General features: G+C 35.7%; 1 protein-coding gene across 1 annotated transcript in view; it reads right to left on the bottom strand.

The window, feature by feature from the left end:
- The window catches only part of KNL1 (kinetochore scaffold 1), a 43,510-nt gene extending 27,152 nt beyond the window's left edge, over positions 1-16,358 (bottom strand). The window contains exons 1-8 of the mRNA XM_080831563.1: positions 16,312-16,358; positions 16,016-16,049; positions 13,736-13,773; positions 10,764-10,816; positions 4,894-9,951; positions 2,719-2,857; positions 2,042-2,109; positions 1,321-1,419 (exon numbers count right to left, since the gene is read on the bottom strand). Of these exons, the coding sequence (XP_080687689.1) occupies positions 1,321-1,419; positions 2,042-2,109; positions 2,719-2,857; positions 4,894-9,951; positions 10,764-10,816; positions 13,736-13,773; positions 16,016-16,049; positions 16,312-16,342 (5,520 nt within the window). The 5' untranslated portion in view covers positions 16,343-16,358. The remainder of the gene's footprint in view (positions 1-1,320; positions 1,420-2,041; positions 2,110-2,718; positions 2,858-4,893; positions 9,952-10,763; positions 10,817-13,735; positions 13,774-16,015; positions 16,050-16,311) is intronic.
- Positions 16,359-17,300: the final 942 nt, after the last annotated feature.

The following is a 17,300-nucleotide window of genomic DNA, read 5'->3' as shown; positions in this document are numbered from 1 at the left end:
CTCCCTGCTGAGCAGAGACCACCCCCCACCCCATGCGGGGCTTGATCCCAGGATCCTGAGACCATGACCTGAAGCTGAAGGCAGAGGCTTAACCCACTGAGCCACCCAGGCGCCCCATGCCTTCTTGCTTTTTTAATGGGTTTTATTTTATTATTCATTTTCTAATTTTTTAAAGTGAGCATTAAAAATTCCTTACTTTTAGATTCTCTTCTATAATAACAACATTATCTAAGGTTTTTAATTTCCTGCTAAGTATAATTTTTGCTGTGTGTCCCATATGTTTGGTATTAAATATTCTCCTTTACTTTGATTTCTTAACAGTCTTGATTTCATCTCTGATCTCAGAGTTATCTACAAGTGTATTTCTTAAATTCCAAGAAGGTAAGATTGTTATAGTCCTTTTATTCATTCTAATTTTATTGGATTAAGATCAGATGATGTTGGGGCGCCTGGGTGGCTCAGTGGGTTAAAGCCTCTGCCTTCAGCTCAGGTCATGATCCCAGGGTCCTGGGATCGAGTCCTGCATCGGGCTCTCTGCTCAGTGGGGAGCCTGCTCTCTCCTCTCTCTCTGCCTGCCTCTCTGCCTGCTTGTGATCTCTGTCAAATAAATAAATAAAATCTTTAAAAAAAAGAAAAAAAAATCAGATGATGTTGTCCCTAAAATTTCCATTTTTTTTCTATTTGTTAATGTTTTCTTTGTGGCCAAGGGCATAATTAATTTTTGTAAATGTTTGACAGACTTAAGAGAAACATGTCCCTATTAAGTGACACAAATTTTTCTACTAATCTTTTAAATTAATTTGTTGATTGTACAATTCAAATACTATATAACCTCACATAGTTTTGATTTTGAAAAATGTTTATTAAAACCTTCTGCTGTATTTGGATTTTTATATAGTGGGGAAAAGCATATGTTCAGGAAAAAGTATCAAAAACAAAATACATGGCAAGGAATGAGAAAAAAATAAAATTTTACCTTATCAAAGACTATATTAGCAAAAAAAAAATCCAATTTCTTTGTTTTTAAGAAGGTTCTATGCTGGAGTCCCAACACAAGGCTTGAACTCATAACCCTGAGATCAAGACCTGAGCTGAGATCAAGACTCAGATGTTAGCTGAATGAACCACCCAGGTGTCCCCCACAAAAACAATTTTTATGCTAACCCCAATGCACTTACTATAGAAAAACTTCATGCAAGAAAATATGCTTCCTTAGATTATTTTTCTATTTTTGAATAAATACTTGTTTTGATGCACTTTAATAAACAAGTATAATACATCTTAACTGAGATAACTATTTTGCCAAGAAACTGCACTTACTTTGGCTGGGAGATTGCTCTGTCGAGGTTTCTGTATCAAAATGTGGACCTGAAGAAGTATAAAGAACTCCTTTAACGTAATTTTCCCATCTTTCAGTTTCTGAGGAAAGAAAAAAAGTTTGCACAATATTCAAGGTGAGGTCATTTTGATTATAACCAACCCATCAACCCATTTTGTTTCTAAATAGCGTATAGTATATTGCATACGTTCGTGGAAATATCCAAATATTTGTAAGCTATACATGAACAGATTTTATTTAGTATTATTTCTTAAGGTTATTCAGTGACAACAGAATTGGGGACAAACAACAAAACACAGGTCTTCTAATTGTGATTTCTACTCCCTATAATCAATCACCATGCCGGGTCCTTAACAAAAAAGCTAATTTTCTGTATAGTTGAATATTTCATAATTTTTAAAATTTTTTTAAAAGATTTATTTATTTGACAGACAGAGATCACAAGTACTCGCAGAGGCAGTCAGAGACAGAGGGGGTAAGCAGGCTCCCCACTGAGCAGAGAGCCCAATGTGGGGCTCGATCCCAGGACCCTGAGGTCATGACCCAAGCTGAAGGCAGAGGCTCAACCTACTGAGCTACCCAGGCGCCCTGAATATTTCACAATTAAAAAAAAATTTAAAAATTGAAAACAAACAACAAGAAAAATTGGAAAACAAAACAGGGACTATAGTTGCATTAGAAATGAGAAATAGTTTAACATACCTCCCTCAAGCTCTCTTCACAAATAGCGTCTCTGAGAAACTGTGATTCCATTTGACTATTGTGCTGTGCTAGAAGTAAAGCAAATTCAGGTGATAAGTCAAAATTAAAGTGTAAGTTTAATTTTAAGTATCATTCAAGTTTATGTGTGGTTCAAGCTCTTAAAGTTATCAACTAGGATCTTTTTGGGAAGAGTCATTTATAGGGTGAAGTATACTATTGTTTTAAGATCCCATCCAATATTTCTCCACTAATTATAAGCTCGTTTAAAAAGATTTTATTTGTTTATTTGTTTGACAGAGAGTGAGAGAGAGAGAGCACAAGCAGAAGTGGCAGGCAGAGGGAGAAGCAGGCTCCCAGCCAAGCAGGGAGCCCAACCCAGGACTCGATCCCAGGATCCCAGCATCATGACCCGAGCTGAAGGCAGATGCTTAACCAACTGAGCCACCCACGCACCCCTAATTATAAGCTTCTTAAGAAAATTACCCTTTATGGCCTATCACTTCTCAATTTATTAAAATAACTAAGCATTAAAAATAAACTAAAATTATTTTGCTCATCAACTATGTATAACTCCCAAAAAGCTTAAATAAATTTCTAATATCTTCTGAACTGAAATACATTTATTATTGTCAAGTAAGCAGATGACTTCTATTATTTAGTCTTCATGAAGATCTTACTGCTGAAGTCGAGAGAGGTCCCATCGGCCTTGATTGAATCAAGAGAACTGCTGCAACTAGACGGTGTCCTGCTCAGGCTTTTTATCAAAACACTGTGAGCATTTTTATCTATATCCCCTTCAGCATGGTGATCAAAAACCTGAAATTATCAGTTAAGGAACATCATCAGCCTAAAGTTATGACTCTGTACACTTATAATAATTGTTTGTTGAACACTAACAAGGACTACTTCATAAAATTTATCTACAATCATGAAATATCTTAGTAACAAATTGGAATAAGTAATAAGCAATTTATCAGGCCTTTAGAGTTCAAAATAATTTTATTTTAATTTTTTTAAAGTTTAATTATTTTTCGGGGCACCTGGGTGGCTCAGTGGGTTAAAGTTTAATTATTTTTCTTAGTAATCTCTACACCTAACATGGGGCTCAAATTCACAGCCCTGAGATCAAGAGTCACATACTCCTCTGACTGAGCTAAACAGGTGCCCCTAGAGTTCAAAGTAATTTTATTCAAGAATCTATAGAAATAGGGCGCCTGGGTGGCTCAGTGGGTTAAGCCTCTGCCTTCGGCTCAAGTCATGATCTCAGGGTCCTGGGATTGAGTCCAGTATCGGGCTCTCTGCTCAGCGGGGAGCCTGCTTCCTCCTCTCTTTCTGTCTCTCTGTCTGCCTCTCTGCCTACTTGCGATGTCTGTCAAAAAAAAAAAAAAAAAAGAATCTATAGAATTACATAGAAATCAGCTTGTACATTATACTGTATAAGCAAATTGTTTCTCAGATGTGTCTAAGTTAAAGCCAGATCCTATGAGTTGCCAAACGTTGACCTATTCCATTATTCAACTACTAGTCACCAGGGTCAGGACTACCACATTGAAATAAACTAGCATAGAATATTGGCTATTCATAGTGACTTTGGCTACAGCAACAAAGACACTTATTTCCAGGTTTTAGTATTTTTTCCCAGGTGACTAAGACTCCTTTGGCTGATGTCAAATAAGTGATGTAGTCCTGCTTTTATCATTTTAACCATTTGACTTTACAGCCTTAAATGCCATTTTCATCCACCTACTTACATGTTTTTGAGGACAATATAACCTTTGTCTAAATGTTAGAATGTAATCTCCATGAAAACAGATTTTTTTCCTCTAAATTCCTGCTGATGTAGTCCAAGCACCTAAACAGTACTTAGGACACAGGAGATATTCAATATCTACTGAACAAAATAATACTAATTTTCATATAATCCATTCAGTTATAAATTTTCTAGCACTGATACTACATTCTCAAAGCTTCACAGATGAACCATTTCCTCAGGACCTCATATTACAGAACTAATGAAATATTTTTATAAGCTTACTCACATATTAGTGTTTAAATTTTGATTTCTATGAACTTCTGATACTTTTTTAAAAAATATTTTATTTATTTATTTTTTAGAAGAGGGCATAAGCAGTAGGGAGAGGCAGAGGGAGAGGGAGAAGCAGACTCCCTGCTCAGCAGGGAGCCTGACATGGGGCTTGATCCTGGGATCATGACCTGAGCTGAAGGCAGCCACTTAACTGAGCCACCCAGGTGCCGCCTTCCGATACTTTCTAATCTTCATTTCTCCATCTATAAAACTCAGTTTGAATGACAGGTTCTATTCCCTCCAAGTTATCCAAATGAATGTTCCCTCAACCTCTAAAACAATCTATAACCTCTTTTCATAAAATCAAATTCTCACTTCTTCACCTTGAGATACTGGGCTTGACCTATGCATTCTCTCAACCACTAAAGAAATGAACTCTCAGCTTTTACATATACTCATAAGCCAAGAAAATTCAGGTGAGCTTTTCTTCATGCAGTTTGTCTAACAAAAAGGTGTTTTTACCCTTCAGATATTTAGACTGAATTTAACTTTTCAAACTACATATACCCTGCTGAGAGATTCTCCTAATGCAAAACCACAATGACAGATTGCACAATTACATTAATTTTTGTACTACTTCCCATTTCATTTTTTGTGATCTGTTTTTAAGTCTAGCTGTTAGTCAAATAATCCCTTAACATTCTAAATAGGAATATTTCCCTAGCTCTATAATTGGAAATATTCAATTCCTGCTCATTCAAGACTAAAATTAAAATTCAACACTCATAACTTAAAAACACATTCCTTAGTTCAAGACAGAGCTTACCTCCTGATCTTGTGCAGTATCACTAAATCTAATCTCACTTTTCCTGATTTTTTTCTCATTCTGCACATCATCCTCTTCTTGTATCCAGGTTCTTTTTTGGCTATTGCAGATTTCTCTTATTTTATTTTCAGATGGTGAAACCTCTTTTTGATATGTCTCAATCAAAGACTTTTCCTCAGTTTCTATGGTAATAGAATCTGAGGAATTAATCTCACCAGGGTATATAGGAAGGTTTTCCTCATTTATATATTGAGATGGACTTAAGGTCAGTTTAGCTGCAACAAATTCAATGCTTGACTCCTTACTGAAGACTGGTTGAGCTTCTAAGTGATTTGAATCAGTTGTGTCTGCTTGAAACTGCTTCAGGTCATTAATACCAGTGACACTACAATTTCTCTTATTTGGCAATCTGGGCAAAAATATTCCCAGGGAACATCGCCTCACTTTATCTTTTACAACTGTCGTGAGTGGTACAGAGTTAGTTTCAGTTCCATTATGAGAAATTTTACTTTCTTCATCTCTATCATCTTCAACATTGCTGGGCATTGTGTTAATACTATGTATTTCTGTAGCTTGCACTATACTCATATGATTGTGTGCCTTATTTGTTAATCCAAGTAATTGTTCTGGGGAAGGTGGTACATGAGGAGTTTGGAAATTTAAAAATTCTTCAGGTTTTCCATTCAAATTATTCAGATTAGATCTGACACTACTAAAACTAGCAGTATTAGATGCAATTGCAGGATCCAATGCTTCTCTAGAATTAGCATGAGTTTGAGTAACTTGCTTAGGCAAGTCTGAATTACTGTGGAAATCTGTATTACATTTAGCTGCCTGAATATTCTTCCTCGGCTCTTTTTTACAGGCTTTAGTAAACTGTTTGTCATTATTGAGCATTTTGGACTCATTTTCACATGTAGGTACAGAGGAATTTTCTATGACAATACTTAAATTCTTATTTCCAGCATGAGATGATATCATTTCATCTTTATTCACAATTATCTGTCCTTGTTGAGGTAATAGAGGTAGCTGGCTTGAGAGATGAGGCTGAGAAGTAACACAAACATCATCAACAAAGGTCATCTTTAAATTATGTTCTGGCATATCAACAAAGCCCTCCATTTGATCTTCTGGGAGTTTAAAAGATACTCGTTTTGAATTAGGTTTAGTTATCTCCCCCAGATCTTGACTAGGTTGTAAAGTTTGATTAGCTATTAAATTTGGGGGCTCCTTAATCAGATCTTGATCTTTGAGCACTGTTTTAACACAGTCTGGCTGTCCTTTGATATTGGTTCGAGTCACTTTTTCCTTTTCTAACAAAGAACAAGAAGCAGAGAGAGGCAGTCCCTCAGATTTCAAGTAATATTCATTGGCTAAATTGTTTACATAAGTAAGATCATTTTCCACTGGGCAATTACTGGTTTTCTCATCTTTATCACCTAAGGACATGGCATTCCCCTCCAAATTATCAAAACAGGAAATAGCATTTTGTAAACAGGAATAATTATCACTGGATCCACACATAGCAGGTGCATGACTATTTGTAAAATCCATATTTCTTCTATCTATACTATTTAACTGACAGCTTTCAATTTTGGCTTTTTCCAGTGTACAGGCCTGGTCTACAACACTCCCCATGACCTCTTCATCCACAGTGCTTTTGAATTTGATAATTTCTAACTCACTTTGACCCCCAGACAATGTATTAGTAGGAACAGAAGGTATCACATGATGCTTTTGCTTAGTGTAAAGAACAATTTTGTTTTCTACCGCCAGTGCTTGTTTTTCAATGTTTTCTTGAACAGAGCTACCATCATTATGAAAAGAAATACCCAAGATTTTTCCATTAGCTATTCCAAATTTAGGGTACTCTTGAAGAATTTTCTCCGTGTCTTGACAATCAATGAAAACAGTATGGGACTTGGTGACATCTAGATCATTGTGATTATCTACAAACATTACAGTTTTGTCTATCGGCCTGGTAGTTATTTTAACTGGTGAGACAGTTTTACATTCTAAGGCAGTTGTGTGACTTCTAGTCATCTCCATGTCATCCTGCCCACATGTATACAAAACAGTTTTAGAATCTCCTGCCAAAGGTACTAAATGGGAATCCTCTCTATCTTCCAGGGCAGTTTTGTTTATTTCTACTGTATAGCTCTGGGTGATATCCATATCATTTTTATCATTTTTGGAAAATGCAGCAGTCTTGTTATTTTTTAGTCTAATGCTCTTCCTTCGCAGACTTTTGCCTGATATAGTTTCATTCAGAAATTCAGGCTTCTGTACATCTTCATTATTTTCCCAAAAGCTTGATTTAGACACTTCCATATGATCACCAGCTATAAATCCTACAGCTTTCTCTACAGGACCATTCTTAGACCATCCCCTTGCTAGTGTTAGCTCGTTGACTTTTGCTGCTGAATGGTCACTTTCACCATTCTCTGGAAAGGAAACATTCTCCTCAGTAGAAGCAGGTGACACTTCTAGGCTATTCCTTTTGGATACTTCAAAGTCAAGTCTGTCTGTAAGCACAGTCCTTTCCTTTGCTTGGTAGTCAATGAAAACAGTGTGGGACTTTGTCATTTCCAGTTCATTGTAATTATCTATAAACATAACAGTTTTTTCTATAGGCCTAGTGGTTATTTTATCTGGTGAGACAGTTTTACATTCTAAGGCAGTTGTGTGACTTTTAGTGACTTCCATGTCATCTTGCCCACATGTACACAAAACAGTTTTAGAAGTTTCTATCAAATGGGAATCTTGTTCATATAATAAAGCTTTATGATTTATTTCCACTGTATAACTCTTGGTGATATCCATATCATTCTCATCACCTTCTGAAAATACAATAGTCTTATTAACTTTTTGCCTGCCAACACTTTTTCTTCCATAAATTTTGACATCTTGCTTTTCATTCAGAAATCCAAGTTTTCGAATGCTTTTGTCTTCTAAAACGTCTATATTATCATTAGAAACAAATACTCCAGTTTTTTCTGTAGGACTTTTATTACATTTTTCAACATTTACAGCTATCTTTCTGTCTACTGTTGTTAGCTGGCAGTTAGTATTTTCTAAATTAGTTTTACCCAATTCTTGTACTTCAGAAGGACCAAATCCAATGACAATAGTGTGACTCTTGGTTAGATCCATATTTTGTTCCTCCTCTGAACAAATAATTGTCTTGTTATGGGAACAGTCAGGTGTGGGATTGCCTACACTTCTCCTCAGTGGCTCAGGCAGTTTAGAATTCTGGCTTGATACAGATTTCACTGTGTAACTGTTAACAGCAATATTATGATTTTTCAGGGTAGACTGTCCTTCTAATGAAAATAGTGGCTCTGTGGTAGGAAACAAAGATGCCTCATATGAAACTGTATTTCTATTATTTCCCAGTTCTATTTGTTTCTCAAGATTTCTGAGGCTTGTTGCTATGTCTTGATTAATATCAGCTGACTGAGGAGCATCTTTAGCAAGATAGGGTGCAGTCTTTAAAACTTTATCTTTTTCTTTATTCCAGGTGTCAGTTGGAATGTTTTTAGATATTATGTCTGGCTGTTGGGATGGTTCAGTATGACTTTTGGTCATTTCTTTCCATTCATCTGAAGGGTTTTTACTGTGAGAGTGAAATTTACTAGTATTCTCAGATATTAGATTGCAAGATACAAGAGGAGATTGACTTCCCAAGTTAGCTGTGTGATTTTTAGTCAAATCCATATCTTCACCTGTGAAGATTTCAGTCTTTTTGCCAGTCAATGAAATAGACAAAGAATTTGCCAGGCTCTGCTGTAATCTTCCCTTAGATACATGAGGAACTGAGCTACAATTTATATTCATTTCCCCATCCTCTGACCTGCTTATGAGATTTTGGAGCATCATTTCTTTTTCAGATATTGTTGTGTCTGCTCTCTGTGTATTTGTGTGATCTTCTTTAAAAATCTGATTATCTATCACAACTGTATGACTCCTGGTAATGTCCATGCTATCCATTCCTGAATAAATAGTTTTCTCTGTGAGAAGAGAGATGGCATCTGGATTGGGATAAGTTTTAGAATAATTACTATCATTCTTCAGCAAATTCTTCACTTCTCTCATACCTGAGAGACACTTGGTCAGTTCCATGGCATCATTACTACTAGAACAGAAAAATGTCTTATAATCTTGAGTAGCTGGGCTGGAACATATAGATCCTGGGATTATGGACAAAGTGCTGGCATCTTGGTTAGAAGTCTGTGTGGCTATGTGAGTTTCTGTCCCTGTAATATGACTTTTGATAATATGTATTTCACCATTAGGGTTTAAAGAAGGGTCTTGAAAAGCAGCATTTGGTTTATTCTTAAAGACTGTCTTCCTTCCTGGATCTTCAGTTCCATAATCTGTCATAACTTCCATCATGACATTTTGAGTTTGATTTTCTATATTAGATAAATTATCTGCTGAGGGTAAATTCTGCAGAGTGTGATTAGTTGTCAGGTCCATAAAATCATTGCCATAAATTGTAATATCATCACCTTTAAATTCCCTTAAGCTGGCCTCAGTGGATGTGGGAGCTAAAGTCTGAATATTGGCTGTATGACACTGGGTGAAATTCATCCCATCATCTTGTTCTCTAAAGATTCTAGTCATATTATTACTATTTTCATCTACCTTAAGAGACACATGCATTTGATGTACAGAAGAGGCCCTATTTGATTCTTTGGGATGAACAAATATCTCAAAATTTTCTTTATCAGGTCCTGTAGGAAAAGCATTAGAATTTCCTGTTTTCAATCTTTTTATGAAGTCATTAAAATTTATTTTATTTTCTGAAGAAGTGCTTTGATCCATGGAAAAATTTAATTCTTTTTTCATTCTTGAATCCTTAGTATGGAGCTTTAAGTTAGCCAGAAATGATGTAGTATCTATCTTAGTGGACTTTTCACTTTTAGTACAATCTAAAAGGCCTTTGTTAATCATTACGGTGTGACTTCTTGTTAGGTCCATCTGGTTTTCATCCGAAAAGATGACTGTTTGGTCATTTGCATGTTTTCTTTCATAGTTGTGTTCTGTAATTGAAATCTATAATGAAAGCAAAATATAGGAGATCAGATCAAATGCAACCTTTTAGAAAGGTATTTTATAATATGTACTATATATAGTACTATATAAGTAATCCCCAATGATGGTTTCATTATACACTGGTTTGTTTGAAACAGTGGTGTGGTATGTAGCATGTAATTCGTTATTACATTTTTTTTCAAAGTTTGTAAATGCTTTCAGTGTTTTTCAACAAATAAAAGATCAAGGTTAATTATACATCAACTAGAATGACAAAATGAAAGAGACTGACAATAACAAATGTAACTATAATGAAAATTCTAATTACTATATTAGTTAGGTCATTCTCAATCTAAGTAAAATAGACTTAGAAAGGGCTAAGAGCATGATGGCTAATTTATAGTACATTCTACTCTTGGAAGTTGGGTTCTCTTTGAATCTTAATGCAGTGGCTTTATTTGTAAGGAAACAGTCTAACTCCTTGCTACTCAAAGTATGGTCTGTGATCTAGTGCACTAGTATCATCAGGAGATTGTTAGAAGTATAGAATCTCAGGGCCTGTCCTAGATATACTGAAAAAGAAACAATATTTTAAGAAAATCCTGCATATGCCCATTATAGTTTGACAAGTTCTGATATAATTAATATATTTCCCTATTATTTAAACTGGCAATGATTGAACTGTCCTTAGTTTAACTGAAAAGGTAAGAAGTTTTCCAGTCTATGCTGATCTACTTGAGTAAGTAATCCCTAAATCATGCCACAACTATTAATTTTTTTGTGTGTTAACTATAAGGGAGAATAAAATAAAAGGCATGTGCATGAACTCATACCTCTCTCTGTTGCATCTGGGTCTGAATGGGAGCACAAAGCAATGTGTTCATCCCTATTGAAAAAGAGGAAAAAATTATAGCCAATAACAAAAAAATATATATCACCAAGAGCCTGATTTTTCTTTCCTTATATTCTTCATCATTTATGAGTATTTATGAAGTTTATTTTAATAATATCTTTTTTAAAAGATTTTATTTATTTGAGAGAGAGAGACAGAATGAGAGAGAGAGAGCATGAGAGGAGAGAGGTCAGCGGGAGAAGCAGACTACCTGCTAAGCAGGGAGCCCAATGTGGGACTCGATCCCAGGACTCCAGGATCATGACCTGAGCCCAAGGCAGTTGCTTAACCAACTGAGCCACCCAGGCGCCCTATTTATTGAAGTTTTATCAGTTAATAAGACCTTCTTAAGGACTTAAGTATTAAATTTCATTAAGACTTCTGATTGACCCTTGGGGTACCTGGGTGGCTCAGATGGTTAAACCACCAACTCTTGATTTTGGCTCAGGTCCTAATCTCAGGGTCTTGAGATCAAGCCCTGCACTGGGCTCCACATACTGTGGGGAGTCTGCTTCTCTCCCTCTCCCTCTGCCTTCTACCACGTGTCCTCTCTCTCTCTCTCAAATAAATATTTTATTTTTTTAAAAAAGACTTTATTTGAGAGAGAGAGAGCGCACAAGCAAGGGGAGGGGCAGAGGAAGAGGTAGAGAAGCAGTCCCTACTGAGCATGGAGGCTGATGTGGGGCTTGATCACAGATCCTGAGATCATGACCTGAGCCAAAGTCAGACATTTTACCAAGTGAGCCACCTAGGTGCCCCTAAATAAATCTTAAACAACAACAACAACAACAACTTATAATTGTCCCATTTTAGGGAGAGAGAGATCTGTGATTACTGTATTCCCTATGTGACTGAAATATTTTTAGGATGTGGTGATTTTAAAGGGGGAAAGTTTGGACTACTTTTTCCCCCTTTACTTCTTTATTTTTATTCCCTGGATAGTATAGGTTACATGGTAAAGAGTACCAATTCATGAGACTGAAATGTTAAAGATTTTGAAGAATCTTTTATTCTATGTTAAAGAATCCAGACGTTACTGTGATGAGATGTGCATTTTATAAAAATAACTCCAGAGAAGGAGGAAAAAAGTAGATTTAAGAGAAGATGAACCAATGAGGAGCTGCTGGAATAGTGCAGATACAAACAGGATGAGAATTTCTGTTTGGGAAAAAGAAAATGAGAAAGAAAATAAAGGATTAGACTCAGGATACTTTAGAATTAAAATATAAAGATTTAGGTAACGGATGAACTTTGGAAATAAGGAAGGGACTGAAGATGCTGCAATAAAACAGGAAATACATTTTATAATACTTAAGCTTAAAGGCAAATCTCTAGAACATTTTAAAAAAGTTTTTATTTAAATTCCATTTCATTAACAGTGTAATATTAGTTTCACATGTACAATACAGTGATTCAACACTTCCATACAACACCCAGTGCTCAGCACAAAAATCTTCGGAACATTTTAAAAAGAGTTTATGACAATCTTGACTGAATATGATGAAGTAATTATAGGTCTTTTGTTAAAAATCTTACTTATATAATAAGCTTTCATTCACTTATTCAACAAATACTTACTCAGTACCTATTATGTGCCCCAAAACTCAACTCCCTACTATGCCACAAAGAACAGACAAAACTTCTGGATTCAGAGTTCCTAGTTCAATTAAAGAGCCAGAAGTAAACACAATGTAATAAATTCTACAAAAGACTGAGAAATAAAAGGGGTATTATAACATTACAGGACAGAGTGACTCCTTGGTTTTGTCAGAAAAGGATCCATTTAAGCCAGTACAACTTGATGATTTGTGGTGCCAGTCTGTGAACTGCTTGTTACCAGTTCATAAAGAAATAAGGAGACCACAGCCAATGTAAATTACGTGATATTTCCTTCATCAAGAAAGCTTTGCTATGAAAAAAATGTCAGATAACTAAACAGTAGCTTACTGCCATAGTTGATTTATATTCTAGTGCAAGCTCCTTTTCTGTCATGGATTATAACAGTTTGTGTGCTAGCTACTTTGTTTTTGTTTTTGATTTTGTTAAGATTTTATTTTTAAGTAATCTCTACACCCAATGTGGGGCTCAAACTCACAACCCTGAGATCAAGAGTTGCATGCTCCACCAACTGAGCCAGCCAGGCACCCTGGATTGGCTACACTGAATAGCACTGAGGTTAAGCATGTGAAAAACTAGGTTAGGTGAAAAATGAGAAGATTGATAGGCAACGTGGAGTAGGAAGGGCACTTCAGAGAGAAAAAACAGCATTTACAAATGGATACACAAAAAAAGTCGACATGGAGATCTATAAATACTTCTTCATGGGATAGAATAAGATATCTATAAAGACAAGAGATAAAGGTGGGAGAAGTGAAGTCAAATTTTTAAAGAGCTTTCAAAATCTATGCCAAAGAATGCGGGTTTTATCTTGTAAGGAAAAAAGTGTCATTGAACAATTTTAAGTTGGGAGGTAATATCAGATTTAGAAATATGTAGAATGGATTATAGGGATAAGAAACTAAATATAATAGCCTATGAAAGAATAATGAATAATAAAGATTTGAACTCAAACAGTGGCAGAAGAAATGGAGAGGAGGCAAAAGATTTACAAGATATTTAAGACAAAGAATAGAGAGTAAAGACAAATGGATATGGGGAATGAGGAAAAAGTTCAAAAATGACTTTATTTCTGACTTGAGGGAATGAATGACTGGGAATCCAAAATAAAGAAAACAAGTAGAACAGCAGGTTTGGCAAAAACAATAGTAAGTTTGTGAAATTTCATACTGAAGATTTTGTATAAAAAACAGAGCTATTTACATTTTTTCCCATAGTTCTTTTACACATTACTTTGTATGAAATTTGGCTGAAGAGAAAGTTATGTGGTAAGAAAAGTATTCTGGTCATACTTACCAGTAATCTCACAGTAGTTATCTTCTGGATTCTTATTCCTAAAAATTAAAAAGTATTTAAAAAATCTATACCCCAAAGAATTACCAAGAATCACAACATTTGAAAGAGTAGGGAAGGTGAAAGGTTTTCATAGGGTAACTGGTAGAAAAATATGACATCTGTAAAAAGACTCATCGAACTCTGGCAGAAAAAATTACAAGGCAGTTAAAAGACCCTTTTCAGATTGGTCTTAAGGTTTTGTCAATTTCAAGGTACTATAAAAAATATGCTGAAAATATGTTTTTTTTTAAAAGAACAACCTACAAAGCAATTCATTTTCTAGAGATTTAGCCTTTAAAAAAAGCAAATAAAAGAAAACAACCCAAATATCCATCATCAAGGAGCTGACTGAATGTTGATGCAAACATATAACAAGTTATGAAAGACTGAAGTATATCTATAAGTAACAACATAGAAAGTGCTATAAGACATTAAGTGTTCTCATTTTTGTCTCGTTAAGAACAAAAACTAAAGATAAATATGCACTTGGATATACATTTAAGTTTCTACAAAGACATCTAAAATTATCGGGGCCGCTGAATGGCTTAATCGGTTAAGCATCCAACTCAATCTCAGCTCAGGTCTTGATATCAAGGTTGTTGAGTTTAAGCCCCATGCTGGGCTCTACATTCAGTAGTGGTTAACTGTGAGGAGCCTAAGCTCCTCACAGAATTTTCTGAATCAGTATATAAAAAGAATCTTTTTTCCAGCTCAACAGTATTCCATTACATGGAAAATTTATAATTTATTTAACCAGTCCCTTACTGATAGATCCTTAGGATATTTTACATCATTTGCTATTTTTTTTATGATTTTATTTATTTGACAGAGAGAGAGAGAGGAGCACAAGCAGGCAAAGCAGCAGGCAGAGGGAGAAGCAGGCTCCCTCCTGAGCAGGGAGCCCTAAGTGGGACTCAATTCCAGGACCCTGGGATCATGACCTGAGCCAAAGGCAGACCCTTAGCAGACTGAGCCACTCAGGTGCCCGTACATCCTTTGCTATTACAATTAACGCTGCAGTGAATAACCTTACATGTTCATCATTTTAAACATTTACAAGTATCTTGAAATAAATTCCTAGATGTGAGATTACTGATCAAAGGGCATGTGTATTTGAAATTTTGAATGATACTGCCAACAGCCTTCTTCAATTTATATCCACTAGCAGTGAGTGACTTTTTACCTATATTCTTTTTTTTTTAAGTTCTATTTATTTATTTGAGAAAGAGAGGGAGTGTACAAATGGGGGGAGGGGCAGAAGGAGAGGGAGAAGCAGACCCCCTGCTGAGAGCTGACTATGGAGCTAGATCCCCAGACCCTGTGACCGTGACCTGACCTGAAGTCAGAGGCTTAATGGATTGAACCATCCAGGTGTCCCTTACCTATATTCTTAATTGATTAGATGAAAATCTATATCTCAATAATAACCTAACTTTGTATTTCTCTTATGATGAATGAAAATAAGCATCTTTCCATTTGTTTAAGAGCAATTGGTATTTATTTTTCTATATATTAATATAATAAGAAAAACTAATGAAAAAAACTGAAAACTTCGTTTTATTGTTTTGTACTAACTTGTAATTAAGGAGTTTTTTGTGAAAGTAGAGTGTTTCATCATTCTGTTAAAAGGATATGCTATATAATGCACACACTTAATCAGAGATCGCTGCATATTAAATTCTGCAAAGAATCTGTTTTCTAAATTAATCCTAAGTATTCCACAAAAGGGTCACAAATTTTTTTAAAAAGGCTATTAATTTAGAAAACATTGCATTTGGGGTGCCTGGGTGGCTTAGTCTGTTAAGCATCTGCCATCAGCTCAGGTCATGATCTCAGGGTCCTGGGACTGAGCCCAGTGTTGGGCTCCCTGCTCAGTGTGGGGAGCCTACTTCCCCCCTCCCTCTGCTGCAACCCATGCTTGTGCTCTCTCTTTCTCTCTCAAATAAATAAACAAAATCTTTAAAAAAAAATAACAACCAGGGGCGCCTGGGTGGCTCAGTGGGTTAAAGCCTCTGCCTTCGGCTCAGGTCATGATCGCAGAGTCCGGGGATGGAGCCCCACATCGGGCTTTCTGCTCAGCGGGGAGCCTGCTTCCCCCTCTCTCTCTGCCTGCCTCTCTGACTACCTGTGATCTCTGTCTGTCAAATAAATAAATAAAATCTTAAAAACAACAACAACACTGCATTTGATAGGAATAAAGAGCTTTTAAAATATAATTCGAATCACATTTTCTTTACTTACTGTATAAACAGAACATTTTCTCCCACTTCTGTTTCTAAAAATAAAATAAAAAGTAAATTTGTTCAAGGATATACTGATAAGGCATTAGAAAAATTGCATAAGAACATTAACAACAACAAAAAAATTAACAACATTTAAAAAAAGGAAAATTACTAACTATGCACATTACTTTCTGTCCCCATAGCTCAAGCTATACTTTTTACGCAATAAGACAGTTTTATCTGTTATCTGGTTAAAGAGTTACAGCAAAATTTAACAGAAAACAGATTTAGCAGGGATAGCAATAACATATTTACCTGCAATTTCTGACTTTCTTACTATTTTCATATGAGACTCTGTCTGGAATACTCTAGAAAAGAAAATAAAGATTACTGAAAATCTGCAATAAAAAAAAAAGATTTTATTTATTTATTTATTTATTTGGGATTGGGGCACAAGCAGTGGCAGGGCTGGTAGCTGGGGGGGAAGAGGAGAGGGAGAGGGACAGGCAGATTCTCTGCTGAGTACGGAGCCCAATATGGCTTGAGGCTGGGCTCAATCTCAGGCTCTGAGATCACAACCTGAGTCGAAACCAAGAATCTGACACTTAACCCACTGAGCCACCCAGGTGCCCCTGAATATCTACAATTTTTAATTAGAATCCTGTGGTGTTAATTTATAGTGTATTTTGAGATAAAGATGACTGATTTCAACTTCCTCTTTGCTACATCATGTACTATTAATATTTCAAAAGCCAAAATTCATTTACATTAAAATCTGTTTTTTATGAACTCTGACAAAAATCATTTTATCCCTCTCAAAAACCTAAAATATTCACTCTATTCAACAAAACATTTCTTAAGCACTCATTATATACATGATGCTATATACTAGAGTCTGATACATGATTCTTGATCTCAACGAGTTTTCACTGTATGTAGAGAGCTGAAATAATAATTATAAACATTACTTCACTGACTTTGGTTATTAACAGTTCACATAGGGTGGCACAGAGTCCAGAGGAAAGGATCTCTTTTGATTGGGATGATTAAGCTTTTGGGGAAGGAGCATTTGATATCTGCCTTGAAGAATCTGGCTAGTTCATTTTTGTTCTAATATTAAGTATCATTCATTATTGAGAAGCTATTCTTTTTTTTTTTTTAAGATTTTATTTATTTATTTGACAGAGAGAGATCACAAGTAGGCAGAGAGGCAGGCAGAGAGAAAGGGGGAAGCAGGCCCCTGCTGAGCAGAGAGCCAGATGTGGGGCTCGATCCCAGGACCCTGGGACCATGACCTGAGCCGA

Source organism: Martes martes (genome assembly GCF_963455335.1).
Source record: "Martes martes genome assembly, contig: scaffold_302, whole genome shotgun sequence".
In the NCBI taxonomy this organism is placed as follows: domain Eukaryota; kingdom Metazoa; phylum Chordata; class Mammalia; order Carnivora; family Mustelidae; genus Martes; species Martes martes.
Note: the sequence above shows the minus strand (reverse complement) of the source record. Positions and strands in the feature narration are given on the sequence as shown.